General features: G+C 43.2%; 1 protein-coding gene across 3 annotated transcripts in view; it reads right to left on the reverse strand.

Annotated features, from left to right (window-relative positions):
• The window catches only part of LOC121554723 (myotubularin), a 68,820-nt gene that overhangs the window by 38,848 nt on the left and 5,311 nt on the right, over nt 1–24,661 (reverse strand). For all 3 annotated transcript variants that reach the window (XM_041868434.1, XM_041868433.1, XM_041868432.1), the window contains exon 2: nt 14,354–14,458. In XM_041868434.1, coding sequence (XP_041724368.1) covers nt 14,354–14,422 — 69 coding nt within the window. In that variant the 5' untranslated portion in view covers nt 14,423–14,458. The remainder of the gene's footprint in view (nt 1–14,353; nt 14,459–24,661) is intronic.

Here is a 24,661-nt window from a genome sequence, read left to right on the forward strand (position 1 = left end):
CAATCTTTTTGGCCCTATAACAGAGAACAAACAGCAAAAAAATATACATGATCAAATGCAAATCTTAGAATCAACTATTAAAGACTACCAGAACCCACTGGATTCTCCAATTACATTGAATGAACTACAGGACAAAATACAAACCCTCCAACCCAAAAAGGCCTGTGGTGTTGATGGTATCCTCAATGAAATGATAAAATATACAGACCACAAATTTCAATTAGCTATACTTAAACTCTTTAACATCGTCCTTAGCTCTGGCATCTTCCCCAATATTTGGAACCAAGGACTGATCACCCCAATCCACAAAAGTGGGAGACAAATTTGACCCCAATAACTACCGTGGGATATGCGTCAACAGCAACCTTGGGAAAATCCTCTGCATTATCATTAACAGCAGACTAGTTCATTTCCTCAGTGAAAACAATGTACTGAGCAAATGTCAAATTGGCTTTTACCAAATTACCGTCACGACAGACCACGTATTCACCCTGCACACCCTAATTGACAAACAAACAAACCAAAACAAAGGCAAAGTCTTCTCATGCTTTGTTGATTTCAAAAAACGCTTTTGACTCAATTTGGCATGAGGGTCTGCTATAAATTGATGGAAAGTGGGGTTGGGGGAAAAACATACGACATTATAAAATCCATGTACACAAACAACAAGTGTGCGGTTAAAATTGGCAAAAACACACATTTCTTTCCACAGGGCCGTGGGGTGAGACAGGGATGCAGTTTAAGCCCCACCCTCTTCAACATATATATCAACGAATTGGCGAGGGCACTAGAACAGTCTGCAGCACCCGGCCTCACCCTACTAGAATCTGAAGTCAAATGTCTTCTGTTTGCTGATGATCTGGTGCTTCTGTCACCAACCAAGGAGGGCCTACAGCAGCACCTAGATCTTCTGCACAGATTCTGTCAGACCTGGGCCCTGACAGTAAATCTCAGTAAGACAAAAATAATGGTGTTCCAAAAAAGGTCCAGTTGCCAGGACCACAAATACAAATTCCATCTAGACACCGTTGCCCTAGAGCACACAAAAAACGATACATACCTCGACCTAAACATCAGCGCCACAGGTAACTTCCACAAAGCTGTGAACGATCTGAGAGACAAGGCAAGAAGGGCCTTCTATGCCATCAAAAGGAACATAACATTTCACATACCAATTAGGATCTGGCTAAAAATACTTGAATCAGTTATAGAACCCATTGCCCTTTATGGTTCTGAGGTCTGGGGTCCGCTCACCAACCAAGAATTCACAAAATGGGACAAACACCAAATTGAGACTCTGCGTGCAGAATTCTGCAAAAACATCCTCCGTGTACAACGTAAAACACCAAATAATGCATCGAGAGCAGAATTAGGCCAATACCCGCTAATTATCAAAATCCAGAAAAGAGCCGTTAAATTCTATAACCACTTAAAAGGAAGCGATTCCCAAATCTTCCATAACAAAGCCATCACATACAGAGAGATGAACTTGGAGAAGAGTCCCCTAAGTAAGCTTGTCCTGGGGCTCTGTTCACAAACACAAACAGACCCCACACAGCCCCAGGACAACAACACAACTAGACCCAACCAAATCATGAGAAAACAGAAAGAGAATTACTTGACACATTGGAAAGAACAAACAAAAAAACAGAGCCAACTAGAATGCTATTTGGCCCTAAACAGAGAGTACACAGTGGCAGAATACCTGACCACTGTGACTGACCCAAACTTAAGGAAAGCTTTGACTATGTACAGATTCAGTGAGCATAGCCTTGCTATTGAGAAAGGCCGCCGTAGGCAGACCTGGCTCTCAAGAGAAGACAGGCTATGTGCATACTGCCCACAAAATGAGGTGGAAACTGAGCTGCACTTCCTACCCTCCAGACAAATGTATGACCATATTAGAGACACATATTTCCCTCAGATTACAGAGATCTACAAAGAATTCGAAAACAAACCCAATTTTTGATAAACTCCCTTATCTACTGGGTGAAAAACCACAGTGTGCCATCACAGCTGCAAGATTTGTGACCTGTTGCCACAAGAAAAGGGCAACCAGTGAAGAACAAACACCATTGTAAATACAACCCATATTTATGTTTATTTATTTTCCCATTTGTACTTTAACTATTTGCACATTGTTACAACACTGTATATATACATAATATGACATTTGAAATGTCTATTCTTTTGAAACTTCTGACTGTAATGTTTACTGTTAATATTTATTGTTTATTTCACTTTTGTTTACTATCTACTTCACTTGCTTTGGCAATGTTAACATACGTTTCCCATGCCAATAAAGCCCTTAAATTGAAATTGAATTGAGAGACAGAGCCAGAGAGAGAGGTAAAAGGAACAGGAAATATTTCTTTTCTTACTCCTCTCCAGCACCAGTCTGTCATACGGCACCCTATTCCCTATATAGTGCACTACTTATGACCAGAGCTCTATGGGTATATGTTGCCATTTGGGACACAGCCTCTCAGACAGAGAACAGTATGTCTCCAGATTGACTAGCTGTCCCTGGGCTATGTTCTGGAATGTGTAGACAAAGCTACTACCTTCAAATGGGGAACCGTGAGGGCTTTCAGAGAAGGCCTAAGGATTTATATTTTTAAAAATACATCTTTACGATTATTTTAATGATTTTCTGATTTAATCTCTTCTGTTTGTTTTGGAAAGAGAAGATCCAATCAGGATTTTTTTATGGTGGTCTCTGGGTAGAATAATCTAGCCATCCATTGACTAGGCCTTCAGAAGCTGGACAGAAGGCCTCTGCCATTCAAAAAAGTGACGTGTCTAGGCCTTCACGAAGCGCAAGAGCAAGTAATAAGTGGTGCGAGCAGTAGTTTTCCCATGCTAACGGTAGTAATGTTACCTAGCTTGTGTTGTAGTAGTTTGATTAACTTCAAGGTGGATGTTGTTGCTAATATGTTAGCATCATCCTATAATTGCACTGTTTGTCTACATAACCAGGTTTAAGCATTCATGACATTACCCTGAAGAAGGCACAGTGATGCCAAAACGTTGTTTTTTTACCCAACAAATTACTGGGAGTTTATAAATAGTGTGTGTCTCTCTTTATGTTTTTATAGCATCACACTATAAAAAAAAAGAAGTACTTTCTAACTTTGGTTTACAAATGTGACTAGTTTCAGGAAACTAGGCATATGTCGCAAGTCATGACTTCACAGGAGAGGCATTTCAACAGTTATTTTAAATTTTTTATCAAAATGCATTTTTTTGGCAGAAATGCCTTCTGGAACATTTGAACATTAATGTGCCTTAATAACAAACGTGTATGCCATCTGTAAATACGAATAAAGTTGTTAAACTACGAGCCTAGTTGGTTTAGCCACAGAAAAAGACAGGGACCTTCCGGCTAGCCATGATTGGCTGAGATAATGAATGGGCTGGACATGCCGAGAGTTGAGCATCGGATTGGTCTGCCATGTAGCATCTTCTGTCTATAAAATGAGCTGCTCGTTATGCGTAGATAATCCTTTCTACTGAAGTTTTTCCTAAATATATAACGTTAGCCATGGAGAACTGCAAATGTGTTGCTACTGCTCTCAATAACATTGATGCCCTGAATTTATCAAGCGCTATCGACAAAGCTCAGTGGGAAAAAGTTGTGATGGACTACTTTAAGGAGGACGATCGTACCATGCTGACTCTGAAAATGAATCAGACGATGAGGAAATCCATGATTTAGGTAAAAACATTTTCATCGAAGAAGACATTGTAGAGTCTTCTGATGATGGTGATGGGGAAGAAACGGCGATCAACAGTGTTGTTGTCACCGAAGAAGTTGTACAAGCAAGCTGTACAAACAAAAACGGAAACGACACAGGACGTCTTATTAAATGAACTGGGTTGCAGTCTGCCATGAAGCGTTCATCCATGTATACGGGTAAAAGTCTAGCTACAGTTTCAGATATTATACATTTCTAATTTTGTCAGAAAGTTGTTTTCATTGCAAGTTAAAGCTTACTGTTAGCTAGCTAGATGACTTTAGATGGCTGGCTCGCTACCTAACATTACGTGTATGATCTGTGTAGTAATATTATCTCAGAAACCATTTGCATTGCTAGTTATAGCCTAATGTTAGCTAGCTAACATTTAACCTATTTGGTTAACTTCAGCTAGCTATGACAATCGGTTTGTATTGCTAGTACTCTATGGATTGGGATTATGGTTAATTGTTTAGCTAGCTAGCTACATGTCTAAACAAAAGACTCCACTTCGCCCATCAAGTTAGCCAGGTGTGTCTGACGGTGATTACGGCCATCTATTGTATAATAATGCTAAAATATTTGTATCTGGAATTTGTCTTTCAGCATCAGTAGAACACACCTGACTCTCCTCCAACAGTCATACAAGGAGAATGGTCTAATGCCTCCCATCAAAGAGAGAGCCGGCCCAAGCAAGCACAGGTTAAACCTGAAGCACGAGGACTTGCAGCGAGTTGTGAACTTCATCAACAACTACGCAGAGGATAATGCAATAGTATTACCAGGATGCCAGCCAGGACACAAACTATTTGGTGGAAAGCAGCCGTGTGGCGTCTCTACACAGAATCGATGACAACACTTGGTATGTAAAGCATAAACAACACAGTTTGATTATTTAATTGACCTCCAACATGATTGGCACTACTTTTATTGATATCACATAATTTTCCAGAGGTACATGTAGTCGGGCTGTCTTCCTTCAGGAATCTGTGGAGAAAATTGCTTCCCCACATCTCAAGCACTAAGCCCAGGATAGACCTGTGGAGAAAATGGCTTCCCCACATCTCAAGCACTAAGCCCAGGATAGACCTGTGGAGAAAATGGCTTCCCCACATCTCAAGCACTAAGCCCAGGATAGACCTGTGCTGACAGTGCCAGGGGAACAACTACCATGTCTTCAGATCTGTCAATCTGCCAGAAGCTGTTAAGAGCAGCATCTCCTGCTTGTTCAGAGTGAGCGGTCTTTCTACCAGAAGATGGTTGCTGACTGCAAGACCACCTGTCAAGACCTGCAGTTGTCTCTGGGGGGCCCTACTGAACCAGCAACCAAAGACATCAAGATGCATTACAACCTTGATTTTGCTCAACAAGTAAGCAACATTTCCTCCTTTATACTGATTAGGACACACACACACACACATATACATATACATATATATATATATATATATATACACACACACACACACACACACACACACAGAGCAGGTTTTCCTACTTACAAAGCATGTAGAGGTCTGTAATTTTTTATCATAGGTACACTTCAACTGTGAGAGACGGAATCTAAAACAAAAATCCAGAAAATCACATTGTATGATTTTTAAGTAATTCATTTGCATGTTATTGCATGACATAAGTATTTGATCACCTACCAACCAGTAAGAATTCCGGCTCTGACAGACCTGTTAGTTTTTCTTTAAGAAGCCCTCCTGTTCTCCACTCATTACCTGTATTAACTGCACCTGTTTGAACTCGTTACCTGTATAAAAGACACCTGTCCACACACTCAAACAGACTCCAACCTCTCCACAATGGCCAAGACCAGAGAGCTGTGTAAGGACATCATGGATACAATTGTAGACCTGCACAAGGCTGGGAAGGGCTACAGGACAATAGGCAAGCAGCTTGGTGAGAAGACAACAACTGTTGGCACAATTATTAGAAAATGGAAGAAGTTCAAGATGAAGGTCAATCACCCTCGGTCTGGGGCTCCATGCAAGATCTCACCTCGTGGGGCATCAATGATCATGAGGAAGGTGAGGGATCAGCCCAGAACTACACGGCAGGACCTGGTCAATGACCTGAAGAGAGCTGGGACCACAGTCTCAAAGAAAACCATTAGTAACACACTACACCGTCTTGGATTAAAATCCTGCAGCGCACACAAGGTCCCCCTGCTCAAGCCAGCGCATGTACAGGCCCATCTGAAGTTTGCCAATGACCATCTGGATGATCCAGAGGAGGAATGGGAGAAGGTCAGGTGGTCTGATGAGACAAAAATAGAGCTTTTTGGTCTAAACTCCACTCGCCGTGTTTGGAGGAAGAAGGAGTACAACCCCAAGAACACCATCCCAACCGTGAAGCATGGAGGTTGAAACATCATTCTTTGGGGATGCTTTTCTGCAAAGGGGACAGGATGACTGCACCGTATTGAGGGGAGGATGGATGGGGCCATGTATCGCGAGAGCTTGGCCAACAACCTCCTTCCCTCAGTAAGAGCATTGAAGATGGGTCGTGGCTGGGTCTTCCAGCATGACAACGACCCGAAACACACAGCCAGGGCAACTAAGGAGTGGCTCCGTAAGAAGCATCTCAAGGTCCTGGAGTGGCCTAGCCAGTCTCCAGACCTGAACCCAATAGAAAATCTTTGGAGGGAGCTGAAAGTCCGTATTGACAAGCGACAGCCCCGAAACCTGAAGGATCTGGAGAAGGTCTGTATGGAGGAGTGGGCCAAAATCCCTGCTGCAGTGTGTGCAAACCTGGTCAAGACCTACAGGAAACGTATGATCTCTGTAATTGCAAACAAAGGTTTCTGTACCAAATATTCAGTTCTGCTTTTCTGATGTATCAAATACTTATGTCATGCAATAAAATGCAAATGAATTACTTAAAAATCATACAATGTGATTTTCTGGATTTTAGTTTTAGACTCTGTCTCTCACCGTTGAAGTGTACCTATGATAAAAATTACAGACCTCTACATGCTTTGAAAGTAGGAAAACCTGCAAAATCGGCAGTGTATCAAATACTTGTTCTCCCCACTGTATGTATGTATGTATGTATGTATGTATGTATGTATGTATGTATGTATGTATGTATGTATGTATGTATGTATATATATACACATATACATATACACATATACATATACATATATACATATATTCTCCTGTAGAATTCTCCTGTAGAATTCTCTGATACAGAGCAGAATTCATGGTTCCTACAGTGGGGGAAAAAAGTATTTGATCACCTGCTGATTTGGTACGTTTGCCCACTGACAAAGATATGATCAGTCTATAATTTTAAATGGTAGGTTTATTTCTACAGTGAGAGACAGAATAGCAACAAAAAAATCCAGAAAAATGCATGTCAAAATGTTATAAATTGATTTGCATTTTAATGAGGGAAATAAGTATTTGACCACCTCTCAATCAGAAAGATTTCTGGGTCGTGGATGGGTATTCCAGCATGACAATGACCCAAAACACACGGCCAAGGCAACAAAGGAGTGGCTCAAGAAGAAGCACATTATGGTCCTGGAGTGGCCTAGCCAGTCTCCAGCCCTTAATCCCATAGAAAAACTGTGGAGGGAGCTGAAGGTTCGAGTTGCCAAACGTCAGCCTCGAAACCTTAATGACATGGAGAAGATCTGCAAAGAGGAGTGGGACAATATCCCTCCTGAAATGTGTGCAAACCTGGTCGCCAACTACAAGAAATGTCTGACCTCTGTGATTGCCAACAAGGGTTTTGTCATGTTTTGCAGAGGGGTCAAATACTTATTTCCCTCATTAAAATGCAAATCAATTTATAACATTTTTGACATGCGTTTTTCTGGATGTTTTTGTTGTTATTCTGTCTCTCACTGTTCAAATAAACCTACCATTAAATGTATAGACTGATCATGTCTTTGTCAGTGGGCAAACGTACAAAATCAGCAGGGGATCAAATACTTTTTTCCCCCACTGTAGGAACCATGAATTCTGCTCTGTATCAGAGAATTCTACAGGAGAATGTCAGACCATCCGTATGTGAGCTGAAGCTGAAGCGCAGCTAGTTCATGCAGCAAGACAATGATGCAAAACACACAATCAAGTCTACATGGAAATTGCTAAAAAGCAACAAATTGGAAGTTTTGGAATGGCCTAGTCAAAGTCCAGACCTAATCCCAATTGAGATGTTGTGGCAGGACTTGAAACGAGCAGTTCATGCTTGAAAACCCACACGTCACTGAGTTAAAGCAGTTCTGCATGGAAGAGTGGGCCAAAATTCCTCCACAGCAACGTGAGAGACTGATCAACAACTACAGGAAGCATTTGGTTAGAGTCATTGCAGCTAAAGGTGGCACAACCAGTTCTTGAGTGTAAGGGGGCAATTACTTTTTCACACAGAGGAATTGGGTGTTGCATAACTTTGTTTATGAAATAAATATGTAATTGTTGTGTTATTTGTTCACTTATGTTCCCTTTATCTAATATTAGGTTTTGGTTGAAGATCTGATCAAATTCAGTATCACAAATATGCAAAAGTAGAGAAAATTAGAAAGGGGGCAAATACTTTTTCATAGCATATATATATATATATATATATACATACACACGTGTGTGTGTGTGTGTGTGTGTGTGTGTATATATATATATATATATATATATATATATATATATATATATATATATATATATATATATATATATATATATATATATATATACACACACACACACACACACACACATATATATACACACACACACACACACACACACATACATACACAATGTGCACAATTATTAGGCAAGTCAGTATTTTGACCATATCATCATTATTATGCATATTTCCCAACTCCAAGCTGTATAAACTGGAATGCTTATTGGATTTAAGCATATCAGGTGATGTGTATTTGTGTAATGAGGGAGGGTGTGGCCTAAGGAGATCAACACGAGAAATTGCCAAGAAACTGAAGATCTCGTACAACGCTGTGTACTACTCCCTTCACAGAACAGCGCAAACTGTCTCTAACTAGAATGGAAAGAGGAGTGGGAGGCCCTGGTGCACAACTGAGCAAGAGGACAAATACATTAGAGTGTCTAGTTTGAGAAACAGGCGCCGGGGCCTCCCACTCCTCTTTCTATTCTGGTTAGAGCCAGTTTGCGCTTCAACTCTGCCTAGAAGGTCAGCATCCCGGAGTCGCCTCTTCACTGTTGACGTTGAGACTGGTGTTTTGCGGGTACTATTTAATGAAGCTGCCAGTTGAGGACCTGTGAGGCATCCGTTTCTCAAACTAGACACTAATGTATTTGTCCTCTTGCTCAGTTGTGCACCGGGGCCTCCCACTCCTCTTTCTATTCTGGTTAGAGACAGTTTGTGCTGTTCTGTGAAGGGAGTAGTACACAGTGTTGTACGAGATCTTCAGTTTCTTGGCAATTTCTCACATGGAATAGCCTTCATTTCTCAGAACAAGAATAGACTGACGAGTTTCAGAAGAAAGTTATTTGTTTCTGGGCATTGCTGATACTATTAATTTTTTTATCCTGCTGCTCAGCCACTTTACCCCTGATTGTATGCATATAACTACCTCATCTATCACTGATATCGTTATTGATATTGTTCTTGTACATACTGTATATTATTTTGTTCTTTCTCTACTGGCATTGACACTTGTTCTTTTTGTCTTTATATTGACACCATCTATTTTTGATATTGCTACTATGCAAGTAACCATTTCACTGTACCATTTACACCTTCTGTAGAGACACATGCACTTATCAATTTTAGACAAGTGTGTCTGGGTAAGCGTCATCTAATATTTATAAAATATTTCTATCTGGACACTTTCTGTTTACCTGGAATTTGTTCTTATTGTAGGCTACTACTTTTACCACTTTTAGTCTTAACCTTTACTACACTACTCACTGTTTAGTACATGACCTCAAGTGAATCCTTAAAGAGATGGGTGGGGCTGGCTTAAGAGCGTGTTAACAATGATGAATGGGTGTAGACAAAGAAGAGCTCTCCAGTAGGTGTACCAAAACATTCAAGGGCCATTTTCTCAAAAGTGGGGTTACAAGTTTATCAACTTTCAAAGCAGAATTACTTTCCCATTGTTCCTCAGATGCAGTGTATGATATACCATTTTCTAACTCTGTGTCTGATCTTTAATCCAATGTAAAAAACACAATTTCAAATTTTGCTACATAAAACCGAATCAAGGCGGTCGGTCACAAATGATCATCATCTGGTGAGTGGCACTGTTTTTTGTTGCAGCTCGCTTGCTGTTAGCGATCTCTTTGAAAATAATGACTGTGAAACATCGTTGCATTTCAACTTTAGACCGCCGGTTAGTGTGAGGAACATGATCAAATATATTTGCAATGGGAAGTAATAGCTGGTTTGTTAATTTCATTTTGGAAATTAAATGGTTGTGTTCTTATATCGTTAGGATTGGGGTCAACCGGCTTATTATTTGAGTGAACGGGCCGCTTATCCTTTACCAGGATGCTGTGTGACTGCTGTCTCCTGTCTCCCTGCCTTGTCTATGTGTTTGACCAAAACTGGCTCTCCTTCAGTGCCATGGAGTGCACAAGTATTAGGGTCGCTGTCCTTTCAGCACCACCAGCCTATCACCTTTGATGTGATACTGTTGGTGTTGCTATTGGCGACAGTGTGATAGTGGTGTTGGGCTACCATAGGTTATGTAAACAGTGTGTTTTTTGTTTTTCTGATCGCATTATTTTATGCTGTGTGTCACGTGTCCGTGCAGGTTCCATTTCTGTGTGTGCGGCAGCCCGAAGCACGGCCAGGCCTGTTTGATTCATTCATTCATAACGTCGTCAACAATCATTGCTCCTCCTTCACTGGAACGGTCCGACTACAGAAGGTATAATGTCGGGCTCATTAAGTGACGCTATGTTTTCTGTTATTTTCTTGATTTTTGAGTTTGATAGATGTTTGGTTTCTCTGAAGGCCTAGGTCCTGTAGCCACGGTCCACCACTGACTCACAACAGCAGCACCTAACTTAACCAGTTACTCCCCCAACCCTAAACCTAACCATTAGGGGGGAGTAACTAACCCTCCCCCAACCCTAAACCTAACCATTAGGGGGGAGTAACTAACCCTCCCCCAACCCTAAACCTAACCATTAGGGGGGAGTAACTAACCCTCCCCCAACCCTAAACCTAACCATTAGGAGGGAGTAACTAACCCTCCCCCCAACCCTAAACCTAACCATTAGGGGGGAGTAACTAACCCTCCCCCCAACCCTAAACCTAACCATTAGGGGGGAGTAACTAACCCTCCCCCCAACCCTAAACCTAACCATTAGGGGGGAGTAACTAATCCTCCCCCAACCCTAAACCTAACCATTAGGGGGGAGTAACTAACCCTCCCCCAACCCTAAACCTAACCATTAGGAGGGAGTAACTAACCCTCCCCCCAACCCTAAACCTAACCATTAGGGGGGAGTAACTAACCCTCCCCCCCAACCCTAAACCTAACCATTAGGGGGGAGTAACTAACCGTCCCCCAAACCCTAAACCTAACCATTAGGGGGGAGTAACTAACCCTCCCCCAACCCTAAACCTAACCATTAGGAGGGAGTAACTAACCCTCCCCCAACCCTAAACCTAACCATTAGGGGGGAGTAACTAACCCTCCCCAACCCTAAACCTAACCATTAGGAGGGAGTAACTAACCGTCCCCAAACCCTAAACCTAACCATTAGGGGGGAGTAACTAACCCTCCCCCAACCCTAAACCTAACCATTAGGGGGGAGTAACTAACCGTCCCCCAAACCCTAAACCTAACCATTAGGGGGGAGTAACTAACCCTCCCCCAACCCTAAACCTAACCATTAGGGGGGAGTAACTAACCGTCCCCAAACCCTAAACCTAACCATTAGGGGGGAGTAACTAACCCTCCCCCAACCCTAAACCTAACCATTAGGGGGAGTAACTAACCGTCCCCCAAACCCTAAACCTAACCATTAGGGGGGAGTAACTAACCCTCCCCCAACCCTAAACCTAACCATTAGGGGGGAGTAACTAACCCTCCCCCAACCCTAAACCTAACCATTAGGGGGGAGTAACTAACCCTCCCCCAACCCTAAACCTAACCATTAGGGGGGTAACTACAAACTGACCTTAGCGTCCAGGAGTAATACTGTGCTGTGCCACAAAGAGTCACAGGGCGTGTGTGTGTACATGCCAGCCTGCTGCCAATCCCTCAGTCTGACTGTCTGTCAGACCACACAACACCTCTCTGTTACCCTACTGAGAGAACTGGCTGCGTATAATTGTGCGAGAGTGAGAGAGCTTTTCCTTTGGATTCTGGCCTCCCCAGGTCTCGACAAAGCCACACTTGTGTCCGTATTACTGTACCTAGCAGTCATTTGTTTTGCATGGAAAACTCTCAACAGTCAGCGCTACGAGAGCACTGTTTTTATTGGCTACCACTCTGGGACTTCCTGATTGGAAAGCCAATAAGAATGAGTAACCCATGAGTGTGAAAGAGGATCTCTGTACTGAGAATCTGATGTACAAGTCAATCTGTAACCTGGATGGCCTAGGTCAGGGGTTTTCAAACCTCTCCTGAATAGGTGAATCAGGTGAGATAGTTCAGGGCTACAACGAGGAGAGGTTTGAAAACCACTGGCCATGGTTACATTTTCCAACTGACATACATGATGCTAGAGCTCCAGCAGCAGACGGTTGCCTTGATGATGCTGGTTGTCAGGGCAACACAGACAGACATAGCTCCTACATGGGATCATTCAGCGCTGCCGGGGGTAGGACAGCGCTACCGGGGGTAGGACAGCGCTGCCGGGGGTAGGACAGCGCTGCCGGGGGTAGGACAGCGCTGCCGGGGGTAGGACAGCGCTGCCGGGGGTAGGACAGCGCTGCCGGGGGTAGGACAGCGCTACCGGGGGTAGGACAGCGCTACCGGGGGTAGGACAGCGCTACCGACTATGGAGGTTAGAGGTTTAAAAAAAAAAAAATGGATTAATGACAGAAGAGGCTAACCAGTCGCAGCTAGGAGCTAGTAACAGGTAGAGGGTTTACTAACAGCTGCACGGTTTATTAACAGGTACATGTTTTATTAATGAATAAGGAGACTAACCTAGCTAGCCATTTCACAGTCACCTATCCATAGTGGGACTAGCCTGGTTAAAACACAGCTTATACAGAGTGTAGTCCATTTAAGCAAGGGCTATCCAGGGGTAGAAGAGTGTGTGTGTGTGTGTGTGTGTGTGTGTGTGTGTGTGTGTGTGTTGTTATTAGGTCTTAAAGGACATACACTGAACAGAACTCTGAATGTGGATTTGTGATTCATGCTCTTGGCAGCAAACGTGGGGGTGGGTTGGAGCGATGGTGTGTGTGTGGATCAGGCCCCCAGTGTCAGGTCAAGTCACGAGCTCCGCTGGTCGGCTACTGCGTCGCAACCTAGTGGTGCCAAAAGCCCTGGTCTGCCCTAGAAAGCCTATTTAAATTACGATCGGCAGAACAACCAAACCCAAAAAAAATTATGCCCGCTTTGGCCTCGAAAATTCGATCCCCACAGTAAATGATTTGAAGGTTCGCTACGAATCGAGACATTTAATTAAATAGTGATCCAATCTGACTACTACATTTGTCGTCACACAGGACCACGTGCTGACACGGACCAATCACGGGCAAGGCAGGCTACGAGGAGGCTCCTGGTTGGCTCTCTCATGCAGGATGAAAATGACTACGTCGACCATGATCCTTTTCTAGTTACGGCCACTTCACCACAACCCTTAGCAATATGGCGCGCTTCAAATTCAAATACTTCATGCGCCATCGAGAGTTTTCCAAAGGAACACGTGGATGATGTCAGCGCTTACTATCTACTGGTTTTAATGTCTATGGTGTAGGCGCCATCATCTTTACTGCTGAACCTAACCGCTGAGAGAGTTTATTACAGGTAGTACGGTAACATATTTACTGCTGAACCTAACCGCTGAGAGAGTTTATTACAGGTAGTACGGTAACATATTTACTGCTGAACCTAACCGCTGAGAGAGTTTATTACAGGTAGTACGGTAACATATTTACTGCTGAACCTAACCGCTGAGAGAGTTTATTACAGGTAGTACGGTAACATATTTACTGCTGAACCTAACCGCTGAGAGAGTTTATTACAGGTAGTACGGTAACATATTTACTGCTGAACCTAACCGCTGAGAGAGTTTATTACAGGTAGTACGGTAACATATTTACTGCTGAACCTAACCGCTGAGAGAGTTTATTACAGGTAGTACGGTAACATATTTACTGCTGAACCTAACCGCTGAGAGAGTTTATTACAGGTAGTACGGTAACATATTTACTGCTGAACCTAACCGCTGAGAGAGTTTAATACAGGTAGTACGGTAACATATTTACTGCTGAACCTAACCGCTGAGAGAGTTTATTACAGGTAGTACGGTAACATATTTACTGCTGAACCTAACCGCTGAGAGAGTTTATTACAGGTAGTACGGTAACAGAACAGTTAATAATACATGCTGCAAACCACAAACAACACACAGAACAGACACAGAACACACAGAGAGACAGAGAGAAACAGTTACACATAGTGAACACACACTGAACACACTTACATTGTGACTGGAGCTGTTTTCCAGGGGGTTATTAGAGGAGTTGTAGGCTGGTATTGAAGCAGAGGCCATAACTCTACAGAGGAGTACTTCTTCCACTGACTGACTCTACAGGAGGAGAGGAGATGGGGAGGAGAGGAGAGAAGAGGGGGAGGAGGAGGAGATAGGGAAAGGGATACAGAGGAGGGCAAGGAGGAGAAGAGAGGAGTGGTGGGGGAGAACATTAGGAGAGAGAGATGGAAAGGAGAGAAGAGGGGGAGGAGAGGGGAGGGGGAGGATATAGGGAGAGGGAGGAGAGGGGAGGGGGAGGATATAGGGAGAGGGATGGAGAGAACAAAAGTAAGATATTCATATTGATGAAATGAGGTCATTGGGACCATTGCCACTCTTGGTTAGTAAGCACCACATGCCATTCCCTTCTGAAGACATAACCACAGTGAATGTCTTTCACAGTCTAATATCTCAGTCACACCACTCCCTACAGTGAATGTCTTTCACAGTCTAATATCTCAGTCACACCACTCCCTTCACAGTCTAATATCTCAGTCACACCACTCCCTACAGTGAATGTCTTTCACACTCACACCACTCCCTACAGTGAATGTATTTTAGTCACACCACTCCCTACAGTGAATGTCTTTCACAGTCACACCACTCCCTACAGTGAATGTCTTTCACAGTCTAATATCTCAGTCACACCACTCCCTACAGTGAATGTCTTTCACAGTCACACCACTCCCTACAGTGAATGTCTTTCACAGTCACACCACTCCCTACAGTGAATGTCTTTCACAGTCACACCACTCCCTACAGTGAATGTCTTTCTCAGTCACACCACTCCCTACAGTGAATGTCTTTCAGTCACACCACTCCCTACAGTGAATGTCTTTCACAGTCACACCACTCCCTACAGTGAATGTCTTTCACAGTCACACCACTCCCTACAGTGAATGTCTTTCTCAGTCACACCACTCCCTACAGTGAATGTCTTTCACAGTCATACCACTCCCTACAGTGAATGTCTTTCACAGTCTAATATCTCAGTCACACCACTCCCTACAGTGAATGTCTTTCACAGTTACACCACTCCCTACAGTGAATGTCTTTCACAGTCACACCACTCCCTACAGTGAACGTCTTTCACAGTCTAATATCTCAGTCACACCACCCCCTACAGTGAATGTCTTTCACCGTCACACCACTCCCTACAGTGAATGTCGTTCACAGTCACACCACTCCCTATAGTGAATGTCTTTCACAGTCACACCACTCCCTACAGTGAATGTCTTTCTCAGTCACACCACTCCCTACAGTGAATGTCTTTCACAGTCATACCACTCCCTACAGTGAATGTCTTTCACAGTCTAATATCTCAGTCACACCACTCCCTACAGTGAATGTCTTTCACAATCTAATATCTCAGTCACACCACTCCCTACAGTGAATGTCTTTCACACTCACACCACTCCCTACAGTGAATGTCTTTCAGTCACACCACTCCCTACAGTGAATGTCTTTCACAGTCACACCACTCCCTACAGTGAATGTCTTTCACAGTCACACCACTCCCTACAGTGAATGTCTTTCTCAGTCACACCACTCCCTACAGTGAATGTCTTTCAGTCACACCACTCCCTACAGTGAATGTCTTTCACAGTCACACCACTCCCTACAGTGAATGTCTTTCACAGTCACACCACTCCCTACAGTGAATGTCTTTCTCAGTCACACCACTCCCTACAGTAAAAGGCCTTTCACAGTCACACCACTCCCTACAGTGAATGTCTTTCACAGTCACACCACTCCCTACAGTGAATGTCTTTCACAGTCACACCACTCCCTACAGTGAATGTCTTTCACAGTCTAATATCTCAGTCACACCACTCCCTACAGTGAATGTCTTTCACAGTCACACCACTCCCCTACAGTGAATGTCTTTCACAGTCACACCACTCCCCTACAGTGAATGTCTTTCAGTCACACCACTCCCTACAGTGAATGTCTTTCACAGTCACACCACTCCCTACAGTGAATGTCTTTCACAGTCACACCACTCCCTACAGTGAATGTCTTTCTCAGTCACACCACTCCCTACAGTGAATGTCTTTCACAGTCACACCACTCCCCTACAGTGAATGTCTTTCACAGTCACACCACTCCCTACAGTGAATGTCTTTCACAGTCTAATATCTCAGTCACACCACTCCCTACAGTGAATGTCTTTCACAGTCACACCACTCCCTACAGTGAATGTCTTTCTCAGTCACACCACTCCCTACAGTGAATGTCTTTCACAGTCACACCACTCCCTACAGTGAATGTCTTTCACAGTCACACCACTCCCTACAGTGAATGTCTTTCACAGTCTAATATCTCAGTCACACCACTCCCTACAGTGAATGTCTTTCACAGTCACACCACTCCCTACAGTGAATGTCTTTCACAGTCACACCACTCCCTACAGTGAATGTCTTTCAGTCACACCACTCCCTACAGTGAATGTCTTTCACAGTCACACCACTCCCTACAGTGAATGTCTTTCACAGTCACACCACTCCCTACAGTGAATGTCTTTCTCAGTCACACCACTCCCTACAGTGAATGTCTTTCACAGTCATACCACTCCCTACAGTGAATGTCTTTCACAGTCTAATATCTCAGTCACACCACTCCCTACAGTGAATGTCTTTCACAGTTACACCACTCCCTACAGTGAATGTCTTTCACAGTCACACCACTCCCTACAGTGAACGTCTTTCACAGTCTAATATCTCAGTCACACCACCCCCTACAGTGAATGTCTTTCACCGTCACACCACTCCCTACAGTGAATGTCGTTCACAGTCACACCACTCCCTATAGTGAATGTCTTTCACAGTCACACCACTCCCTACAGTGAATGTCTTTCTCAGTCACACCACTCCCTACAGTGAATGTCTTTCACAGTCATACCACTCCCTACAGTGAATGTCTTTCACAGTCTAATATCTCAGTCACACCACTCCCTACAGTGAATGTCTTTCACAATCTAATATCTCAGTCACACCACTCCCTACAGTGAATGTCTTTCACACTCACACCACTCCCTACAGTGAATGTCTTTCACAGTCACACCACTCCCTACAGTGAATGTCTTTCACAGTCTAATATCTCAGTCACACCACTCCCTACAGTGAATGTCTTTCACAGTCACACCACTCCCTACAGTGAATGTCTTTCACAGTCACACCACTCCCTACAGTGAATGTCTTTCACAGTCTAATATCTCAGTCACACCACTCCCTACAGTGAATGTCTTTCACAGTCACACCACTCCCTACAGTGAATGTCTTTCACAGTCTAATATCTCAGTCACACCACTCCCTACAGTGAATGTCTTTCACAGTCACACCACTCCCTATAGTGAATGTCTTTCACAGTCACACCACTCCCTACAGTGAATGTCTTTCACAGTCACACCACTCCCTACAGTGAATGTCTTTCACAGTCATACCACTCCCTACAGTGAATGTCTTTCACAGTCTAATATCTCAGTCACACCACTCCCTACAGTGAATGTCTTTCACAGTTACACCACTCCCTACAGTGAATGTCTTTCACAGTCATACCACTCCCTACAGTGAATGTCTTTCACAGTCATACCACTCCCTACAGTGAATGTCTTTCACAGTCTAATATCTCAGTCACACCACTCCCTACAGTGAATGTCTTTCACAGTTACACCACTCCCTACAGTGAATGTCTTTCACAGTCACACCACTCCCTACAGTGAATGTTTTTCACAGTCTAATATCTCAGTCACACCACTCCCTACAGTGAAAGTACAGTACTTGGCTCATCAACGAGACAGTGGTTACTACTACCTGCTTTAGCTTATTCAAGAATCTTGAGACACACACACACACACACACACACACGCAGGCGCACACACACACACACACGCAGGCGAACACACACACACACACACACACGAGCGCACACACGTCAACAAAATGTGGCATGCTCTTCCTTTCTCTCCTCTTTCCAACAGCAGCAATGAAAAGGAAAGTACCCGTGTCTGATCCATCACAATGAGATATGTCAAGAGAAGGTGTGTGTGTATATACACCGGTAAGTACCAACAGCTGTGGTGTGGAAGCTTTGTAATGTTTTATAAAATGTCTCATAAATTAGCCTACATTGATTTACTATTGTATAACACACACACACACACACTGCTAAGACTCATCTCAAGGAGTTACATTAAGAAGTAGTGACCACTTTAGTTATATGTAGTATCACATAGCCTAGTTCAACAACATCAAACCTACAGACCATGTCAGTTTAAAGGGGCAATCCGAGATAAAAACAAACACAAAGCCGTTGACCCGCCTCTTGTTTAGATAAACAACGGAGGGGATGGAGAAATGTAGGCCGAACTACTATCAAATTCATAGACAGAGCTATGAATGCAAGGACAGACCATTCATGGGAACAAAATGATAGTTTTAACCATGTTTTGAAACTATAGTGTTTGTTTACAATACTATTGTAGGGAGTGGTGTGACTGATATTGTAGGGAGTGGTGTGACTGATATTGTAGGGAGTGGTGTGACTGATATTGTAGGGAGTGGTGTGACTGATATTGTAGGGAGTGGTGTGACTGATATTGTAGGGAGTGGTGTGACTGATATTGTAGGGAGTGGTGTGACTGATATTGTAGGGAGTGGTGTGACTGATATTGTAGGGAGTGGTGTGACTGATATTGTAGGGAGTGGTGTGACTGATATTGTAGGGAGTGGTGTGACTGATATTGTAGGGGGTGGTGTGACTGATATTGTAGGGGGTGGTGTGACTGATATTGTAGGGGGTGGTGTGACTGATATTGTAGGGGGTGGTGTGACTGATATTGTAGGGGGTGGTGTGACTGATATTGTAGGGAGTGGTGTGACTGATATTGTAGGGGGTGGTGTGACTGATATTGTAGGGGGTGGTGTGACTGATATTGTAGGGAGTGGTGTGACTGATATTGTAGGGAGTGGTGTGACTGATATTGTAGGGGGGTGGTGTGACTGATATTGTAGGGGGTGGTGTGACTGATATTGTAGGGAGTGGTGTGACTGATATTGTAGGGAGTGGTGTGACTGATATTGTAGGGAGTGGTGTGACTGATATTGTAGGGAGTGGTGTGACTGATATTGTAGGGAGTGGTGTGACTGATATTGTAGGGGAGTGGTGTGACTGATATTGTAGGGAGTGGTGTGACTGATATTGTAGGGAGTGGTGTGACTGATATTGTAGGGAGTGGTGTGACTGATATTGTAGGGAGTGGTGTGACTGATATTGTAGGGGGTGGTGTGACTGATATTGTAGGGAGTGGTGTGACTGATATTGTAGGGAGTGGTGTGACTGATATTGTAGGGAGTGGTGTGACTGATATTGTAGGGAGTGGTGTGACTGATATTGTAGGGAGTGGTGTGACTGATATTGTAGGGAGTGGTGTGACTGATATTGTAGGGAGTGGTGTGACTGATATTGTAGGGAGTGGTGTGACTGATATTGTAGGGAGTGGTGTGACTGATTTGATATTGTTTAGAAGCAATGGAGTAAAACAAGCTTATATTTTGGGCCCTGGTCAAAAGTAGTGCACTATGGGCCCTGGTCAAAAGTAGTGCACTATGGGCCCTGGTCAAAAGTAGTGCACTATGGGCCCTGGTCAAAGTAGTGCACTATGGGCCCTGGTCAAAAGTAGTGCACTATGGGCCCTGGTCAAAAGTAGTGCACTATGGGCCCTGGTCAAAAGTAGTGCACTATGGGCCCTGGTCAAAAGTAGTGCACTATGGGCCCTGGTCAAAAGTAGTGCACTATGGGCCCTGGTCAAAAGTAGTGCACTATGGGCCCTGGTCAAAAGTAGTGCACTATCTGCCCTGGTCAAAAGTAGTGCACTATGGGCCCTGGTCAAAAGTAGTGCACTATCTGCCCTGGTCAAAAGTAGTGCACTATCTGCCCTGGTCAAAAGCAGTGCACTATGGGTCCTGGTCAAGATTACCTCTTTCAAATGAATGCAATATGAAAAACTATTGTGATACATTTATGTGCTAATAAATATCCACACAAATTCTGTAATGATTCTATAAAATGTTCATTTTCAAGCTTTGTGTGATTATTAAAAGCTATCATAAGGATGACTTCTGGATAAAGGCTAGCCTATATTTTCATGGATAATGCTGTCAGTGAATATGATATGCCATACATATAACACCAGTGATACTTTTGGTAACGTAGTGTACAGTGTATGTGGACACCTGCTCGTTGAACATCTCATTCCAAAATCATGGGCATTAATATGGAGTTGGTCCCCCCTTTTCTGCTATAACAGCCTCCACTCTTCTGGGAAGGCTTTCCACTAGATGTTGGAACATTGCTGCGGGGACTTGCTTCCATTCAGCCACAAGAGCATTAGTGAGGTCGGGCACTGAGGTTGGGCGATTAGGCCTGACTCGCAGTCGGCGTTCCAATTCATCCCAAAGGTGTTCGATGGGGTTGAGGTCAGGGCTCTGTGCAGGTGTCACGAGAATTTCTATCTCTAATTCAACCTAAGCTTGAATCATTACCAGGGGTTGTAAGGCCCTGGTTTTAATCATAAATGATTCAAGGTCCACAACCAGCAAGAATGATCTGTATTTTTATTCATGGAGAGCTCTGGCGCCAAAAACCCATACACTCCTGTTTTATACCCCTTGACACACAAAGGCACTTTGCTCCGCCCACCTTTAGGAGGCTTTTTTTAACCCGTTTTCTCAGTCCCCTTCACCCTGGAATGTTTAGTCCCGCCCCCCTCTGTTAGTGGGTTGCCACTACATTATAACTCTTAACACCGTTCACACATTTATACTGTATTTGGGGTGAAATCCTTTAGTCATTATTCTTAAATACAAATTAATCTAACACTAATGATGATTATGAAAAAATCGCTTGAAAGGCATGAGCTCTGCTTTGTTTTTTGCGCAGGCTGTACACACTTCATCAGTCACAATTTGACAAGCACTTGATAATGCCTCTAATTTCACAGCGGCCTCCCCATTGTGTGGCCGTAATGCAGCCTAAAAAAATGCCTTTTGGCCTAGAGTGCTACATTGTGCCCTTCTCCCTGAGTGCTGTGCGCTCCGAAGCGCCTCTCACTCACATGGCTCTCCATCACGTGATCGGGTCTTTCTCACAGGCTACAAGTGAAGACAGGCACATCGGGGACGCAACTGCGCGCGTCCTTATCCAATTCAGAGGTGCATATTGAAGATATTTGAAGAACTGTCCACATTTATTTTGTCGTCAGCCAACAAGATGAGTAAGCCTAACGAACAGCAAAAGCACTAGCCTGTGTCAATCTACTATACCCCATAGTACAAAAGTCAACCTATTCTATTCTGTGCGAGAAATAAATATTCCAAACATAGTCTGGGACAGTTGTTGGATGCAATAGATCCCAAATTAATACAACCACTAGCATCAACACCACTTTTTTACGCAATGTGGCTGACACAACAGATCAGAACGTTTAGCTTAAAAACTTTGATAAACTATTAGGCTATTTCATCACATTATAAGCACAGCAATGCACACACGGCAGTAGGCTATAAGCGTGAATGTTCCATTAGCGGGAAAACACCATTATCAAAAGTGACCGCAAACGCGATTATGCATGTAATGCTTTTATTAAGGTGCATTTTTATGGTGAAAATGATCTTCCCCAAACTTGAAACTCGCGCTGCTTATGTATGCTAGTTACGCTCCACACCCCTTGTAAAGCGGATTAATGTGCTTAATTTTAAGAAGTTATTTGGACACATTAGTTGTGATACAAACCTTATTAAAACAAATAGGCCTATGGGCTAGGCTTCATTAGGTGTGTGACTATGATTCGAAAAAGTCGCAAAAAAAAAAGAAGCTTTGTTTCTTGCCTTAAGCTGGGCATCATTCACAAGTGATAATATATACAGTTGAAGTCGGAAGTTGACATACACTTAGGTTGGAGTCATTAAAACTCGTTTTTCAACCACTCCACAAATGTCTTGTAAACAAACTATAGTTTTGGCAAATCTGTTAAGACATCTAATTTTTCCAACAATTGTTTACAGATATATTATTTCACTTATAATTCACTGTATCATCAATTCCAGTGGGTCAGCAGTTTACATACACTAAGTTGACTGTGCCTTTAAACAGTTTGGAAAATTCCAGAAAATGATGTCATGGCTTTAGAAGCTTCTGATAGGCTAATTGACATCATTTGAGTCAATTGGAGGTGTACCTGTGGATATATTTCAAGGCCTACCTTCAAACTCAGTGCCTCTTTGCTTGACATCATGGGAAAATCAAAAGAAATCAGCCAAAAAAAAAAAACACAAGTCTGGTTCATCCATGGGAGCAATTTCCAAACACCTGAAGGGACCACGTTCATCTGTACAAACAATAGTACGCAAGTAAACACCATGGGACCACGCAGCCGTCATACCGCTCAGGAAGGAGATGCGTTCTGTCTCCTAGAGATTAACGTACTTTGGTGCGAAAAGTGCAAATCAATCCCAGAACAACAGCAAAGGACCTTGTGAAGATGCTGGAGGAAACAGGTACAAAAGTATCTATATCCACAGTAAAACGACTCCTATATCAACATAACCTGAAAGGCCGCTCAGCAAGGAAGAAGCCACTGCTCCAAAACCGCCATAAAAAAGCCAGACTACGATTTGCAACTGCACATGGGGACAAAGATCGTACTTTTTGGAGAAATGTCCTCTGGTCTGATTAAACAAAAATAGAACTGTTTGGCCATAATTACCATCAAAAAAGGGGAATGCTTGCAAGCCGAAGAACACATTTTACATTTACATTTTAGTCATTTAGCAGACGCTCTTATCCAGAGCGACATACAGTTAGTGAGTGCATAAAACATTATTTTTTTATTTTTTATTATACTGGCCCCTCGTGGGAATCGAACCCACAACCCTGGCGTTGCAAACGCCATGCTCTACCAACTGAGCTACATCCCTGCCGGCCATTCCCTCCCTGGACGATGCTGAGCCAATTGTGCGCCGCTCCTTGGGTCTCCCGGTCGCGGCCGGCTACGACAGAGCCTGGATTCGAACCAGGATCTTTAGTGGCACAGCTAGCACTGCGATGCAGACACCATGCCAACCGTGAAGCACGGGGGTGGCAGCATCATGCTGTGGAGATGTTTTGCTGCAGGAGGGACTGGTGCACTTCACAATATAGATTGCATCATGAGGAAGGAAAATTATGTGGATATATTGAAGCAACATCTCAAGACATTAGTAAGGAAGTTAAAGCTTGGTCGCAAATGGGTCTTCCAAATGGACAATGACCCCAAGCATACTTCCAAAGTTGTGGCAAAATGGCTTAAGGACAACAAAGTCAAGGTATTGGAGTGGCCATCACAAAGCCCTGACATCAATCCAATAGAAAATGTGTGGGCAGAACTGAAAAAGCTTATGCGAGCAAGGAGGCCTACAAACCTGACTCAGTTACACCAGCTCTGTCAGGAGGAATGGGCCAAAATTCACCCAACTTATTGTGGGAAGCTTGTGGAAGGCTACCCGAAATGTTTGACCAAAGTTAAACAATTTAAAGGCAATGCTACCAAATACTAATTGAGTGTATGTAAACTTCTGACCCACTGGGAATGTGATGAAAGAAATAAAAGCAGAAATAAATCATTCTCTCTACTATTATTCTGACATTTCACATCCTTAAAATAAAGTGGTGAACCTAACTGACCTAAGACAGGGAAATGTTACATGGATTAAAATGTCAGGAATTGTGAAAAACTGAGTTTAAATGTATTTAGCTAAGGTGTATGTAAACTTCCGACTTCAACTGTAATTCACAAGTGCTAGGCTAATATTGTCACCTATCAGACTATTTGATTTAATCTTGTCTTTACATATACCAAATAATATAAAGTACCAGTCAAAAGTTTGGATACACCTACTCATTCAAGGGTTTTTCTTTATTTTTACTATTTTCTACATTGTAGAATAATAGTGAAGACATCAAAACTATGAAATAACACATATGGAATCATTTAGTAACCAAAAAAAGTTAAACAAATCAAAATATATTTTAGATTCTTCAAAGTAGACACCCTTTGCCTTGATGACAGCTTCGCACACTCTTGGCATTCTCTCAACCAGCTTCACCTGGAATGCTTTTCCAACAGTCTTGAAGGAGTTCCGACATATGCTGAGCACTTGTTGGCTGCTTTTCCTTCACTCTGCGGTCCGACTCATCCCAAACCATCTCAAATGGGTTGAGGTC

The sequence above is a fragment of the Coregonus clupeaformis genome, chromosome 39 (assembly GCF_020615455.1).
Source record: "Coregonus clupeaformis isolate EN_2021a chromosome 39, ASM2061545v1, whole genome shotgun sequence".
NCBI classification, from domain to species: Eukaryota; Metazoa; Chordata; class Actinopteri; order Salmoniformes; family Salmonidae; genus Coregonus; species Coregonus clupeaformis.